Source organism: Physella acuta, unplaced genomic scaffold (assembly GCF_028476545.2).
Source record: "Physella acuta isolate Inbredline_101_S28 unplaced genomic scaffold, ASM2847654v3 ptg001578l, whole genome shotgun sequence".
In the NCBI taxonomy this organism is placed as follows: Eukaryota; Metazoa; Mollusca; class Gastropoda; family Physidae; genus Physella; species Physella acuta.
Window position 1 is genome coordinate 28626 of NW_026733092.1, and position 13089 is coordinate 41714.

Below are 13089 nucleotides of genomic sequence, written 5' to 3' on the forward strand. Positions count from 1 at the left end.
CTGAAAGGAACATTGGACCCTTGGGGACTATGTTGATGTCTTTCTTTTTGCGAAATTGAGTTTAGGTGAACTACCTTTTTTGATCTATTAGAAGAGTCGTTTCGTGAAATATGTATGGAATTAGTTGTTTTTTTTTTTTTTTTTTTGTTTTTTTTTTTAAGAAATGTAGTATGATCAATAGAATCAAACGCTTTCTGAAATTAACGAACAGCGTAGCACAAGGCAAGGCTTATTTCATTTTTTTACGTCATGGTCCGATAACTGCTTACAAGTTCGGGTCTCAGCTTGAGTCCGTAAGACCTCCCCCCCCCCCCCCCCCCCCACCCCACCAAGTCTCCGATGGGTACTTGACTTTCAGTAGGGGAAGTAAAATCAGCTGTGCACAGTGCTGACTACACTATCCATTTATACGACCGAGGTCACAAAACAGGTTAGATCTACTTCATCTACCCAATGGACGTCCAGGTTTGAAAGGATATTTTTATGACTTATTTCAATCATTGTATCGTAAAGCTATATGTAAAGAATGAAACTATCTAAATCCACATTTATTGTTCTGGATAGATGGTGTTTTTCTATGTAGTTTGACGTGTGGGCCCATCAATATGCATTTCTAGTGGTTTTGGTAAGGTAAGACACTATAGACATTGGTTATGTATCCTAACTGACTTTGTGTTAATTATTTCCCAACCAATATGCCCACCCTTCTTGTTATATTTTAGTACTTTCAGGAATAAGATACTCGCCACACCCCTCCTTTCTCCAAACTCCAAAGTCTCTTAATAGTGGGTGTATTCTGTCTGCAAAGACACGCATTAAAGTATTATAAGCCAACACCTCGCTAAGCCCATTGTTCATATGCAAAGGGAGATCACTTAAGTTCAAAGAGAAAAGTAAAGGCGCTAAGATAGAGCCTGCAGAGTTTCTTCCACCCCCCCCCCCCCTCTTCCCGAAGAGATGCCTGAAAGAAACACTGCTCTTAAAGCAATTCTTCATATGTGTATGCTTCCAAACCAGATGTATTGAATTCATGTGAAATTATTTTATTAACTTTAAAACAGCGCAAAACGAAATATCCTCTGAATAAAGTCTGCTTTTACAACCAAGACGACTTGACCACATCTACGCCTATTCACACCACGATGAATTCAACAGACGAAAATAATTTATACTACGTCACTTCCGGTCCTGTCAAAATAATCAGCGACGAGGCCCTGGCTTTGATTTCCGTCGTCCTCAAAAGCGCTTTGTACGAGTTCTGCAGTGTAGTCGGCATCACGACCAACTGCCTGAATCTCGTCGTGTTCTGGAAGATTGGCTTCAAGGACACCGTCAACGTTTCCTTGTTCGCCATCGCGGTTTCTGATGCCTGCAGTTTGATCTCTCTTTTCTGGATGAGCGTCTGCTACAATCCGCTTTTCGCAAACTCGGATATCATAATAGATTCCCGCGGGGTTCAGTACCTTACTGGAGGGTGGCCCAAGTTTTACTTCACCCGTGTGAGCGCCATGATCACCGCGTACGTGACTTTTGAACGGTGTTTGTGTACTGCTATGCCTTTAAAAGTCAAGGCAATCTTGACCCCGAAACGAGTTTTGGTCATCGTTTCCGCTATATACATAGGCCTCGCTTTGTCAATTTCTCCAATCTACTTAGCCACGACCCTGGACTGGAAATTTTACCCGGGTCGAAACAAAACCCTTGTGGGTCTTATCTTCTCAGCGAACAAAGAAACAATAAACAGCATAAGTATTGGCCTCAACGTTGTCCTGTGTAACGGTTCGTTCATCTTCGTTACGGTGAATACCCTGATTCTCGTCTGCAATATCAACAAGTCCATGCAATTCAAAGAATCGTTTGCGAAAGTGACCGGCAAAAAAATTTCTAAGGAAACCAAAGCTAGCAAGATGGTCATACTCACAGCGGGAGTGTTTATTGTCTGTTTGTTTCCTAGCTCGCTTGTCACACTCGGCATGGTTATTTTTCCTTCCTTCAACGCAGGAGAGGCTCAAGGAAATCTGTTTTTCACCCTGGCTTCTGTGATCCACATTTCCGAAGCCATCAACGCTAGTTTAAATATTTTGGTCTACGTTCACATGAGTTCGAAGTTTAAGCAAACCTTTACTGAGACTTTCGCGTGTTTTCGGCATTTAGTCATGCGTAAAAGCAGCGCAAAAGTATATAAAAAGGAACTTACAGTTAGTGTTAGTACCGTAAGTGTTCAAAACAACAAGTGAATTTTTCTTTGGATTTTTCTCCTCCATCTAAGCCGTAATCCGTGCTTTAAATATTTTTTTCTATAACATATTTTCAAATAATAAAAATATTGTATGTGTTGTTTTAACTAAAACTTAGCTAATGTCTTTTATCGCACAGAAAATATTTTCAAATAAGAAAATATTCCTTTTTAAAAAGATTGTATGTGTAGTTTTAATTAGAACTCAGCTAACGCTCTTTATCGTACAGGTAGTTACTGAAAATATTTCTAGAAAAAAGAAATGTCTAGTTGAAAATAAACATCAATAATCAACAACCCAACAGTTGATTACATCTTAATTAGCCTCGTCATTTTGAGCTAGCAGGTCAGTATAAGACTGTATCAGGTCATGATTCACAATTGATTATTACGTTTGTATCTGTTAGATTGGTTAAGTGAGAGGGGTCTGCGTGGTCGATTCGGTAAAGCTCGTGGTTGCTAAACCGAAAAGTCTCGAGTTCGAACCCTCGGGCAGATGAGGCTCGTTAGCTGGGGACAGCCACTCTTCTAGGAGAGACAAATGCAATATCAAACAACTGCTGCCTTGTAGTTTGTTGTTTGTTGGACAAAAGCTATGGAAGCAAATCCAAAAAGAAAAGCAGGCTGAAATCGGAGTCAATGGCACATAACCAGTTAACGCGTCTACTTAATTGTGCTGGAGGGGATCCCTTTTCAACACTAAAATTAAGAATGAAGACGAAGAAGGTCAAGTGAGATTTTATCTGAGCATCAGCACAGTGAGAAAGTGTTTTTTTGTTGTTTGTCTGCTGGTCTGGAAAACACATATTTCGTTAAGGTGAATGTAGAAACATTCAAAGTGATGGGCAAAATTGTCATCCTTTCCCACTTTGCAACACCATCATGCTGACCTAGTTCCTCCCCTTTACGACACTACTATTTGATCCAGAGGCGTAGCGACCCTTCCCGATTTGCACCCCCCTCGAACTTTTGATTTGCACCCCCCTCAAACTTTTGATTTGCACCCCCCCCTTCGAACTTTTCATTTGTACCCCCCCCCTCAAACTTTCAACTTATTTTTCCAACCTATTTTGGCGCCCCCCTAAAGTCGGCGCCCGGGGACATATGCCCCCCCGCCCCCACCCCCTCGCTACGCCTCTGATTTGATCTAATTTTACCCCCTTCACGACACCTTCAAGCTGACCTACTCCCTTCCCTTTTTAAGACACCATTCTACTAGCCTACTTTTCCCCCACTTCATGACATCATTTCTATGAAACATGCAAGTTTTTGTACACAATTTTGGTGGGGCCAGTACTTGGCGGAAAGCACATGTCTGTTTTTATAAGCAGACGTGAAGAAGATTCCATGACGTCATGGAGGTCAAGGTTGTGATGCTATGCTAGCCTGCTCCGACAGCGTGAAGGAGCTCATCATGGTGGGTTAAGGAGTATTACGTCAACAATGAATATGAAGATCCAGAGCTAAAAAACCTCCAGCTGAGATTTAGTAGCAGAATCTGCAGAGATTAATATACTGACTTCTGATGTGAGAGTGATAAGGTTCGCAATCATATGGCATCATACCATAAGAGCACCGGAATAAGATGCTTCTTTCTCACTTTTTATCCTTGGCGGGGGGGGGGGGGAAGATTTGAAACTGGTAAAAGTATATATTTTTATATAAATTCTATTCCGGTAGAGGAGGGAGGGGGTGGTAGACGTGCTTTTGGGGGCATTGCTACCCCCCCCCCCCCCCCCCCCCCGCGAATAGATGCCTCATAGAAACTGTGAGCACCTACAACATCATACAAGCCTGCACCGAAATATCTGAAGAGTTTGATGCCAAGATAGCACAAGACTTGGTCTAAAAATGAGTGACAGCGAGAACGTGGACGGATGACCAGTAAAGTTCTGTTTGCAGGCTCCGGTAATAATTATCCTTAGAATGGAATCAGATGCTATCATTCTGAAGATTCATTCAGTTTATGTAGCCCTGTTGAGATTCATCTAGTTTATGTAGGTCTATGCCCGGAGTTTTTATTTTTCTTTCTTTAAATGTACAGCACGTTGAATGAATGATCCACCTGTTGAAGGGCAATTTTTTTTACAAATATTTGACTGCTTGTGGCTCCTGTTTATAAATTCCATTACATCATTAGATTATTGTAATTACCGGTGCAGATTTTATGTGTTTTTGGAATAAATGTTGAGGCAGTGTGTAATTCAAGAATCCATTTCTAGTTAGCCTTTTAGTTACTTTAAGCTTTAGCAGCGATTTCACAAATTAGTAGAGCAAACTCTCGGGCAAATGAGGCTCGTTAGCTGGGGACAGCCACTCTTCTAGGAGAGACAACTCCAAAATCAAACAACTGCTGCCTTGTAGTTTGTTCTTGGTTGGACTAAAGCTATGGAAGCAAATCCAAAAAGAAAAGCAGTCAATGGCCTCCATGGCGCATAATCAGTTGACATGTATCCTTAATTGTGTTGGAGGGGGGATCCCTTCCAACACTAAAATTAAGAACGAAGAAAAAGAAGAAGTAGAGCAAACACAATTTTTAGATTATCACTGTCTTTCCTATTGCAAGTTGTCCGGTTTAATCATCGCATTGATTTCACACACAATCCAACCTGGTCATATTAGTTGTATTTCCTATAGTAAAACATGAAGTCACTACACAAATAAATGTAGCTTGGCCCTGTTTTTAAAAAATAAACGTATCCGATTTCGAAAATTTTAATTCTCTTTTTTATATTATTAAAACAGAGAAATTAGTCCATTTATTTTTTTATTTTTTGTTAAAATGAAAGATTCCAAACTATTATTATATAATAAAACACTCAGTAGTTCTCTGTGTTGTTTCAAAATCATCTACGGGTATAACAATAAAAAAAAGAAATTGTTTTTATCAGTTTTTAATTTTAAAAAACAACTGCAAATTATAAATTTGTTCAAATATTTAAAAACAAATAATAACTTCAAAATTTCACAATTATTACTTATTGCATTAATATTTGTGACAAAATTAGGCAGCACTAATTAATCAAATAACATTTTGCTATTTAATCAATTTAATTATGATAATTCGAATAATCAACTATGGAAAAGACTTGATCTGTTTACCGATTTCGCTGTTTAAACAAGAGATACTTCCTGGTGTGTCACCACAGCACTTTTAAAAAACTCACGTTTGTGGCAAAACGCCACCTCTCGGTAACTAGATCATCGGGGTCATTTAGTGTAACAACACAAAATAATTGCAATCGCTAAAATAACCCCTCACATTGAAGGTAAACATATGTGAGAAATAATCATTAGCAGCACTGAAAAAAAGATTGTTTCGTTTTGTTTGCCTCTTTTCAGAAATGTAATATGATTATTTAAAAATCAATAATCAATTAACATTTTTCTGATCAATACGCGCCTACCTAGGTGTATAAAATGCACTTGCCTGCTATGATTTCAAAGAACAAAAAAGTTGTATTGTAGATATGAAGAGACCAAACTATTTATTGTTAAAGTGTAGTTAAATCCTAACTTTTTTATGAGTATGTTTAGAGTACTTTGTTCTTATTCTTAGCTTCAGCTTAAGTTGGCGTCATACTTATCATGATTGATAGAAATAAGGAACCGTCTCTTACTTTAAAAACTGATTTAGTCATTCAATAACCCACAGTAAAAATCGTAGTTCATAATTTAAAATACCTAAAATATCGTTTAAAAATAAGTTTCGGATTTAAAAAGGAAAATTAATTAAAAGCCTATATGTTTGGGCTCTGTATATATTAATTTTTGTTTTGAAACCAATTCCAAAACTATAAAATTCTTTTCCCTTTCAAATGTATTTATTTATGGCCAAGATTTTTAAAAATATTAACCGCTGGGTAAATTTAAGCAACACAATTTTTTAAAAAAGCTTTAATTTGTGGTATTTATACTGCTGTTCAAAACTTTTCACTTTGATTTAAAAAGTATTGGAAGTTTGTATTTTACGAAAAGAAACCGGAAAGCTATATTTTCTGGGGGTTGAAAGGTTGTGCTAAAAATGATATCTATGAGCGACATAGGCCAACCTGGACTAAACGGGTACAACTACAGCAACGTAGCTGATACCGTCTCCACCATGAACCACAGCCAGGAGTTGCCCAACGTTGTCCAGACCTCACCAACACATCATCCTTTGGTCAGCTCTGAAGTACTGACCCTGGTGTCCGTCATCGTCAAGTGTGTGCTGTATGACGTCATCAGCGTGTTCGGGATCGTCACCAACGTGCTGAGCCTGCTGGTGTTTCACAGGCAAGGTTTCAAAGACACGGTCAACGTATCGCTCACCGCCATGGCCATTTCGGACATCTGCGGTCTGCTCGCCCTCTTCTGGATGGGCGTCTGTTACAACCCTCTTTTCGCGGACACCAACACGGTTCTCGACTCCCGCGGGACGCAGTACCTGACAGGGGGGTGGCCCAAGTTTTATTTCACGCGGGTGAGCGGTCTCATCACGGCTTTCGTGACGTTTGAGCGATGTCTCTGCACGGCCGTGCCTCTCAAGGTTAAAACTATTCTAACCCCTCGCCGAGTCGTCGTCATTATTTCCGCGATATTCATCGCTGTCGCGTTGAGCATTTCCCCAGTCTATTTCTCCACGCATCTCGCTTGGAAGTGGTACCCCACCAGAAACGCCAGTCTCATCGGGTTGGTTTTCTCTGAAAACAAAGACACAATCAACAGCATCACCTTAGGTCTCAGCGTCGTCCTCTGCGACGGTGCTTTTGTCTTCGTTGCCTTGTGCACTGCCATCCTCGTCATCAATCTAAACAAATCCAGGAAATGGAAAATCACTGCCGCGCGCGGGACGGACGCTGCGGTTGCCAAGGAAACCAAAGCCAGCAAGATGGTGGTTTTGATAGCCGTGGTGTTCATAACCTGTCTGCTACCGGGGTCCGTGTACTCCCTTGCCATGATCGCCGCCCCTGACTTCAACACCGGGGAGGCGGAGCAGAATTTGTTTTTCGTCGCGTGGTCGTTCGCCCACGTGACCGAGTCGCTCAACGCCTCGGTGAATTTTTTCGTGTACCTGGCCATGAGCAGCAAGTTCAAGGACACGTTTGTGTCCGTATTCACCGGTCCGAGACAGCGGGAGCCAATGACAGGAAAAAATGATCCGCAAACGACCAATAGGCCTGGGTAAAATGGGGGTTTCACTGTAAGATAGCATACACATTAATGCGAATAGGGGGAGGGGTGCGTGGGGGCGTGGAACCTTTTTTTTTTAAATCATAAAATTATTTTATATGAAATATATTAAAATTGATTTTAAGATTAAACTAAACACATTAAAATCAACATTTCTAACCCAATTGAGATTTAAGCTTCATTTTTTTTCTTTTTGCCAGCTTTTTGTTTTAATCTTAAAGCTTAATCTTTACGTGGTTCGCAGATAAAGGGAGTAGCCCATGGTCGGGTCGTAAAAGCTCATGGCTGCTAAAGTGAAACGTCCCGAGTTCGAACCCCCAGTCAGATGAGTCTCGTTATCAGAGAAAACTCCAAAATTTAATAACAACAAATGCATATTAAACGTGTATAGCAAAACTTTCATTTTTGTTCAAGACATAGATTTTCAAAATTTCCAGTTTGTTGTTGTTTGTTATACAAAGGCTTTGGGGGGGGGGGAACTTAAAATCGGATCCAACGACCTATATAACGTATAACAAAGTGACACGTAACACTTACATGAGTCGGGGTAACCCCCTACAATATTACAATTACGAAGTACGCAAGTTCCGGTACTTGAAGACGGTTGCCATTGTTTAGCTCCTCAAATGATTTCTACGCTCCTCTTTCTAACAACAAGAAACTGCAGAGGCGTAGCGAGGGGGGGGGGGGGGCGGGGGGGACATATGTCCCCGGGCGCCGACCTTAGGGGGGGGGGCCAAATTGAAAGTTTGAGGGGGGGTGCAAATGAAAAGTTCGAGGGGGGGGGGGGGTGCAAATCGAAAGTTTGAGGGGTGGGGGTGCAAATGAAAAGTTCGAGGAGGGGTGCAAATCGAAAGTTTGAGGGGGGGTGCAAATGAAAAGTTCGAGGGGGGGGTGCACATCGAAAATTTGCTCCCGAGGGGGGCGCCAAATTGAAAGTATGTCCCCGGGCGCCGGGAAGGGTCGCTACGCCTCTGAGAAACTGTGATGTCATTTGCTAATTGGCTGAGATTGTTTAGGCTGTAACACTGATAGTTACCCATGTATCATGCGTGAAAACCAGTTTATCAAACGCTGTGGAAAGATATCTCATACCAGCGGATGAGTTTATTTCGATTGATTGCAATGCAGGAGTTGCACTATTGATTGTAACGATAGTTCCTAAATGAATATAACAAAATATGAATTCAATTTCTTCATAAAATAAACCTAGAGTGTTCTCCCCTAAACTTTCTCGAATATTCTTATATGAAAAAACAGGGGATGGCAACTCGGGATATAGACATGTTTTTTTTTTAATATTTACTTTTTAAAAATAGAATAAAATCTCGTAGAAAAAAGAATTGCACACCAAGTGAACGCCAGATAAAATGTGCATAATAGTGCGGAATAATATTAGTACTTTATAAATTCAAATGCGTTTTTTGAGAAATTGGAAATAGCAAAAATTACTACTTCCGGTCAACAGAAATTACTCAAAATTTGATAGAAGGCAGAGAATTAGATCTTTTATTTACATGTGAAATTTTATTTATCTATCTGAAATAGCACTCAAGTTATAGGCTTTTGAAAAATTCAAAGTAGAAAAGTTCCACTTCCGGTTATCGGAAATAGCTCAAAAATCTATACGTATCTACGATTTTGATATGATACTTATATATGAAATTTCATCAACCTAGCTGTAACGGTACTCAAGTTATCGTGTTTACACACACACACACACACACACACACACACACATACACACAGACATGCGTACAAGATTGCAAAACAAAGTTTTTCCGACTCAAGGAGGTGTAAAACTTCGAGATTTGCAAAAATCTCGATTTTTTTTTACACGATTACAAGACTTTCTGTATACTTCGTATATACGAGAAAGTAAAAAAAAAATGTAAAGAATCCTCTTTAGATCCGATCCATTATGCAGATGAAGTAGATCATGTGTTTCTTGACCTAGGCATATGAAAGGAAGGTGTGGTTAGCACTTTGACCGGCCGCCTTTACTTTCCCTAACATGAGTTATGTATCCATCAGAGCTGGGTGGACTCAGGGACGTTCTACTGACTTGAACCCAGGTTCGAACTCGAGACGTTCGGGTTAGAAGCCTAGCGCTCTACCGCTTAGGCCACGCCGTCCCTAATTTCTTCATACTATGCTTGAAATCGGAAACATCAATTCTTTCCTTTGAATCGTTGCTTTCAAGACTAATCCTTGTCAGAACTTAAGGAATGTTAATGTATCTTTTTTTTCATGACCATCAAGTAGCACACAGTTTTTATAAGATCATTTTTTTTTAAATCTTTAATCGTCACCCCCCCCCCCCTAAAAAGAAAGTGACACCACGCCTTAGCACCTCAAAATTACACTTTTTCTTACAATATCTATTTCGGTCAAAAATATTTACTGATCTCTTCCTCCATTGAGTGTATTTATTAATTTTATTGCAATTTACGAAAAACAAATGTATTTTTGAAAAATGCGAAATAACGGCTAAGAGGCAGTTCTAACGTTGCTTTTTAGAATGCAAAATTGTGTCGTCACACATTCAGATCCTCAACCCCCACTCTCCCACCCACTACCTCCTCGTGACACATAATCACACATTTCCGACCGTCACCCTTGTAGAAGTGACGACCCGTTAAAAGAGTAGTTCGATCATTAGAAAACCCTCGCTATAAGTGTTATAAATCAATTGATGTGAATTTTTAATTCAAGGGACGCAACAAATAGAAAAAAACATTTAAATCAGCAATTTAATATAAAACGTATATAGGTAACACAATTTAACATTTTAAGTCTATTATGATATTATAATTTTATTTTAATAATAATGGCCTATAATAAATTATAAATTTTATATTTGTCTAAGTGATAAATTTCAAAATCATTAGTTATACTTTAAAATTAATCACTTTAGCTTACTATCAAGATTTTTTCTATAATTAAAAAAAATCCTGTCATTTAGATATTAATTTTGGTCCTATTGTTGTTGTTATTTTTGGATCCTGAAAAATAAAATCATAACTGTCGTTTTAGTGTAGGGGTCGGCAATCTGCGGCTCGCGAGCCGCATGCAGCTCCTTTGATGTCAAGTTGCGGCTCTTCAGCTCCATGCACAAATATTAATAATTATTTTATTTTTATTTCCAAAACTCATAAAAACTCTGTAATAAACGACATAACAATATTTATAAACAATAAACATTCACTATTCCATTTGAATATTAATTTTAGTTACTCCCTATCTCAGTGTACTTCCTATTACATTGTATATTCCGAATTGAAACATTCAACTTCACAAAGAAACTAAACCAGCTAAGTGTAAAACTTAAAGGAAAATCTAGCCTATGTCTTGCTTGAAAAGGTAGTTTGTTTCGAAAAAAAAAATTTTTTTGTTGTATACATGATGAGCGATAAATAACTTAATTGCGAAAGATCTGAAAAAAATATCGTTATGAAACCAATGCTACTATTCAATCACTTCAGCATTAATATAAACAAAATGAAGGGTGTTTTCACTGAGAGATTTGAGCTATTCAAAACAAATGCAAGTACTCTTACTTACATAGTAGATCCTCTCAACACGAATTTAAATGAGATTATCTCATATATTCAAAGCTGTTTATTTTAATATATATATATATATATATATATATATATATATATATATATATATATATATATATATATATATATATATATATATATATATATATATATATATATATATATATATAGTATGATATTTGTTTAGGATTATATATATACTAAACAAATATACTATTGACATAAAAATGTTAGTGGCTCTTTAAAAACCGGGTAATGTTGTAAATTGTAACTTTTGGCTCTTTCGTCTCAAAAGGTTGCCGACCACTAAGTGGCTCAGAATGCCTCCAAACTTTGATCCAGGTGCAACCTCCATAGTTACTGCAGGGCTGTTGGAGGTGAAGTACCAGCTACTTCTTCGCTTGCTCATAAGATTGGACCTTTGGGCTTGTCTCCAAAGAAAGTTGGTGATGACATTCAGAAGGGAACCGCTGATTGGAAAGGTCTCAAAATTACAGTAAAGCTTGTAGTACAGAACAGACAAGCTAAAGTAAAGGTTATTCCTAGTGCTTCAGCAATCGTGCATTAAAAGAACCTCCCAGAGACAGAAAGAAGGTTAAACATGTCAAGCATAATGGCATCTTGACAATGGATGATATAATCAAGATAGCTAAACAAATGCGTTCTCGCAGCATGGTGAAAGAACTCTCTGGCACTGTAAAAGAAGTGTTAGGAACTGCACAGTCCATTGGCTGGGTCCTAGGTGCTTTGACCACAGGTGCTTTGACCATAGGGGGTTTGACCATAGGGGGTTTGACCACAGCGGAGCTTTGACCATAGGGGGTTTGACCATAGGGGGTTTGACCACAGCGGAGCTTTGACCACAGCGGAGCTTTGACCACAGAGTGGGGTTAACCATAATATATAGATTTTAAAATAGATATTATAAATTGTTATTTGATTTAAATTTGTGATACAATTAATACGATTTTATACATGTTTCCTGGGAGTCCATTAATAGAAATTAACGTACAAAAAAAAAGTTAAGAACGATATTTTAGTCTCCACATAAATGCTGGTGCTACGCCTCATAGAATTTATTTTAAATATAAATGGAAAATAAATAATGCGACATATAACACGTTTCACAAATAAATAATGTAGATGTACTTGAAAAACATAAATAGAAAGGATAACAAATGATAAAAAAAACATGCCAACAGTGTAGTCAAAGAAGTAATAATTGTATGGTTTAGATGACTTGTATTTATATATGATGAATTAACATATTATTATATCCTGCCGCAATTTAAAATATAATTACATAACATTTAATATAAATCATTACAATATATGGACAAAGCGCTTATTAGCAAACGCCAGCATTGGACAAACCACCTGTGATCAAAGACCCCATATGGACATAAAAAAACCTGTGATCAAAGACCCTATATGGAAAAAACACCTGTGTTTAAAGCCGACACAGCGCTTGTGATCAAACACCCGTTGATAAACAACCTGTGATCAAAGACCCTCTGCTGCGAAAACACCTGTGGTCAAACCCCCCTATGGTCAAACCCCATATGGTCAAAGCTCCGTTATGGTCGTAGCCCCGCTGTGGTCAAACCCCCTATGGTCAAAGCACCTGTGGTCAAAGCACCTGTGGTCAAACCCCCTGTGGTTAAACCCCCTATGGTCAAAGCACCTGTGGTCAAACCCCCTGTCAAACCCCCTATTGTCAAAGCACCTGTGGTCAAAGCACCTGTGGTCAAAGCACCTGTGGTCAAAGGTCCGCACACCATTGTCTGTGCCATTGATAAGCTTCCACCTCATTCAGTTATTGAGAAGATCAACAGCGGAGAAGTTGAAGTTCCAGATGAATAAATGAGATATTTTCTTTAAAAGAAACAACTGAAAAATAAAGGGACAAAGCTCTTCAGAAATAACGAAAGTGGCATCAACTTCTGAAATAAGTCTAAAAACCCCTATAATCAAATTTAATGCGCTGAAAATAAAATTAATAATAAAACAAACCTGCTCTTTTAAATAAAAGAATGACTAATCTAATGTCTAATTAGATTACAATTATATTACATTGCTCTGTCTTTAGAAACAAATGTTTCTAAAAGGTACTAT

The 13089-nt window shown here is 38.4% G+C and overlaps 2 protein-coding genes and 1 pseudogene across 2 annotated transcripts; all 3 read left to right on the plus strand.

The window, feature by feature from the left end:
• The first annotated feature begins 1142 nt into the window (after positions 1-1142).
• On the plus strand, positions 1143-2237 carry LOC131928966 (rhodopsin-like). Its single transcript, XM_059285147.1, has one exon. It carries the CDS (start codon positions 1143-1145, stop codon positions 2235-2237), a length of 1095 nt encoding a protein of 364 aa, XP_059141130.1.
• A 4023-nt stretch (positions 2238-6260) lies between these two features.
• LOC131928969 (adenosine receptor A1-like) lies at positions 6261-7403 on the plus strand. Its single transcript, XM_059285151.1, has one exon. The coding sequence runs from the start codon at positions 6261-6263 to the stop codon at positions 7401-7403; it is 1143 nt and encodes a 380-aa protein (XP_059141134.1).
• A 3891-nt stretch (positions 7404-11294) lies between these two features.
• On the plus strand, positions 11295-12837 carry LOC131928970 (large ribosomal subunit protein uL11-like; annotated as a pseudogene).
• The last annotated feature ends 252 nt before the right edge of the window (positions 12838-13089 follow it).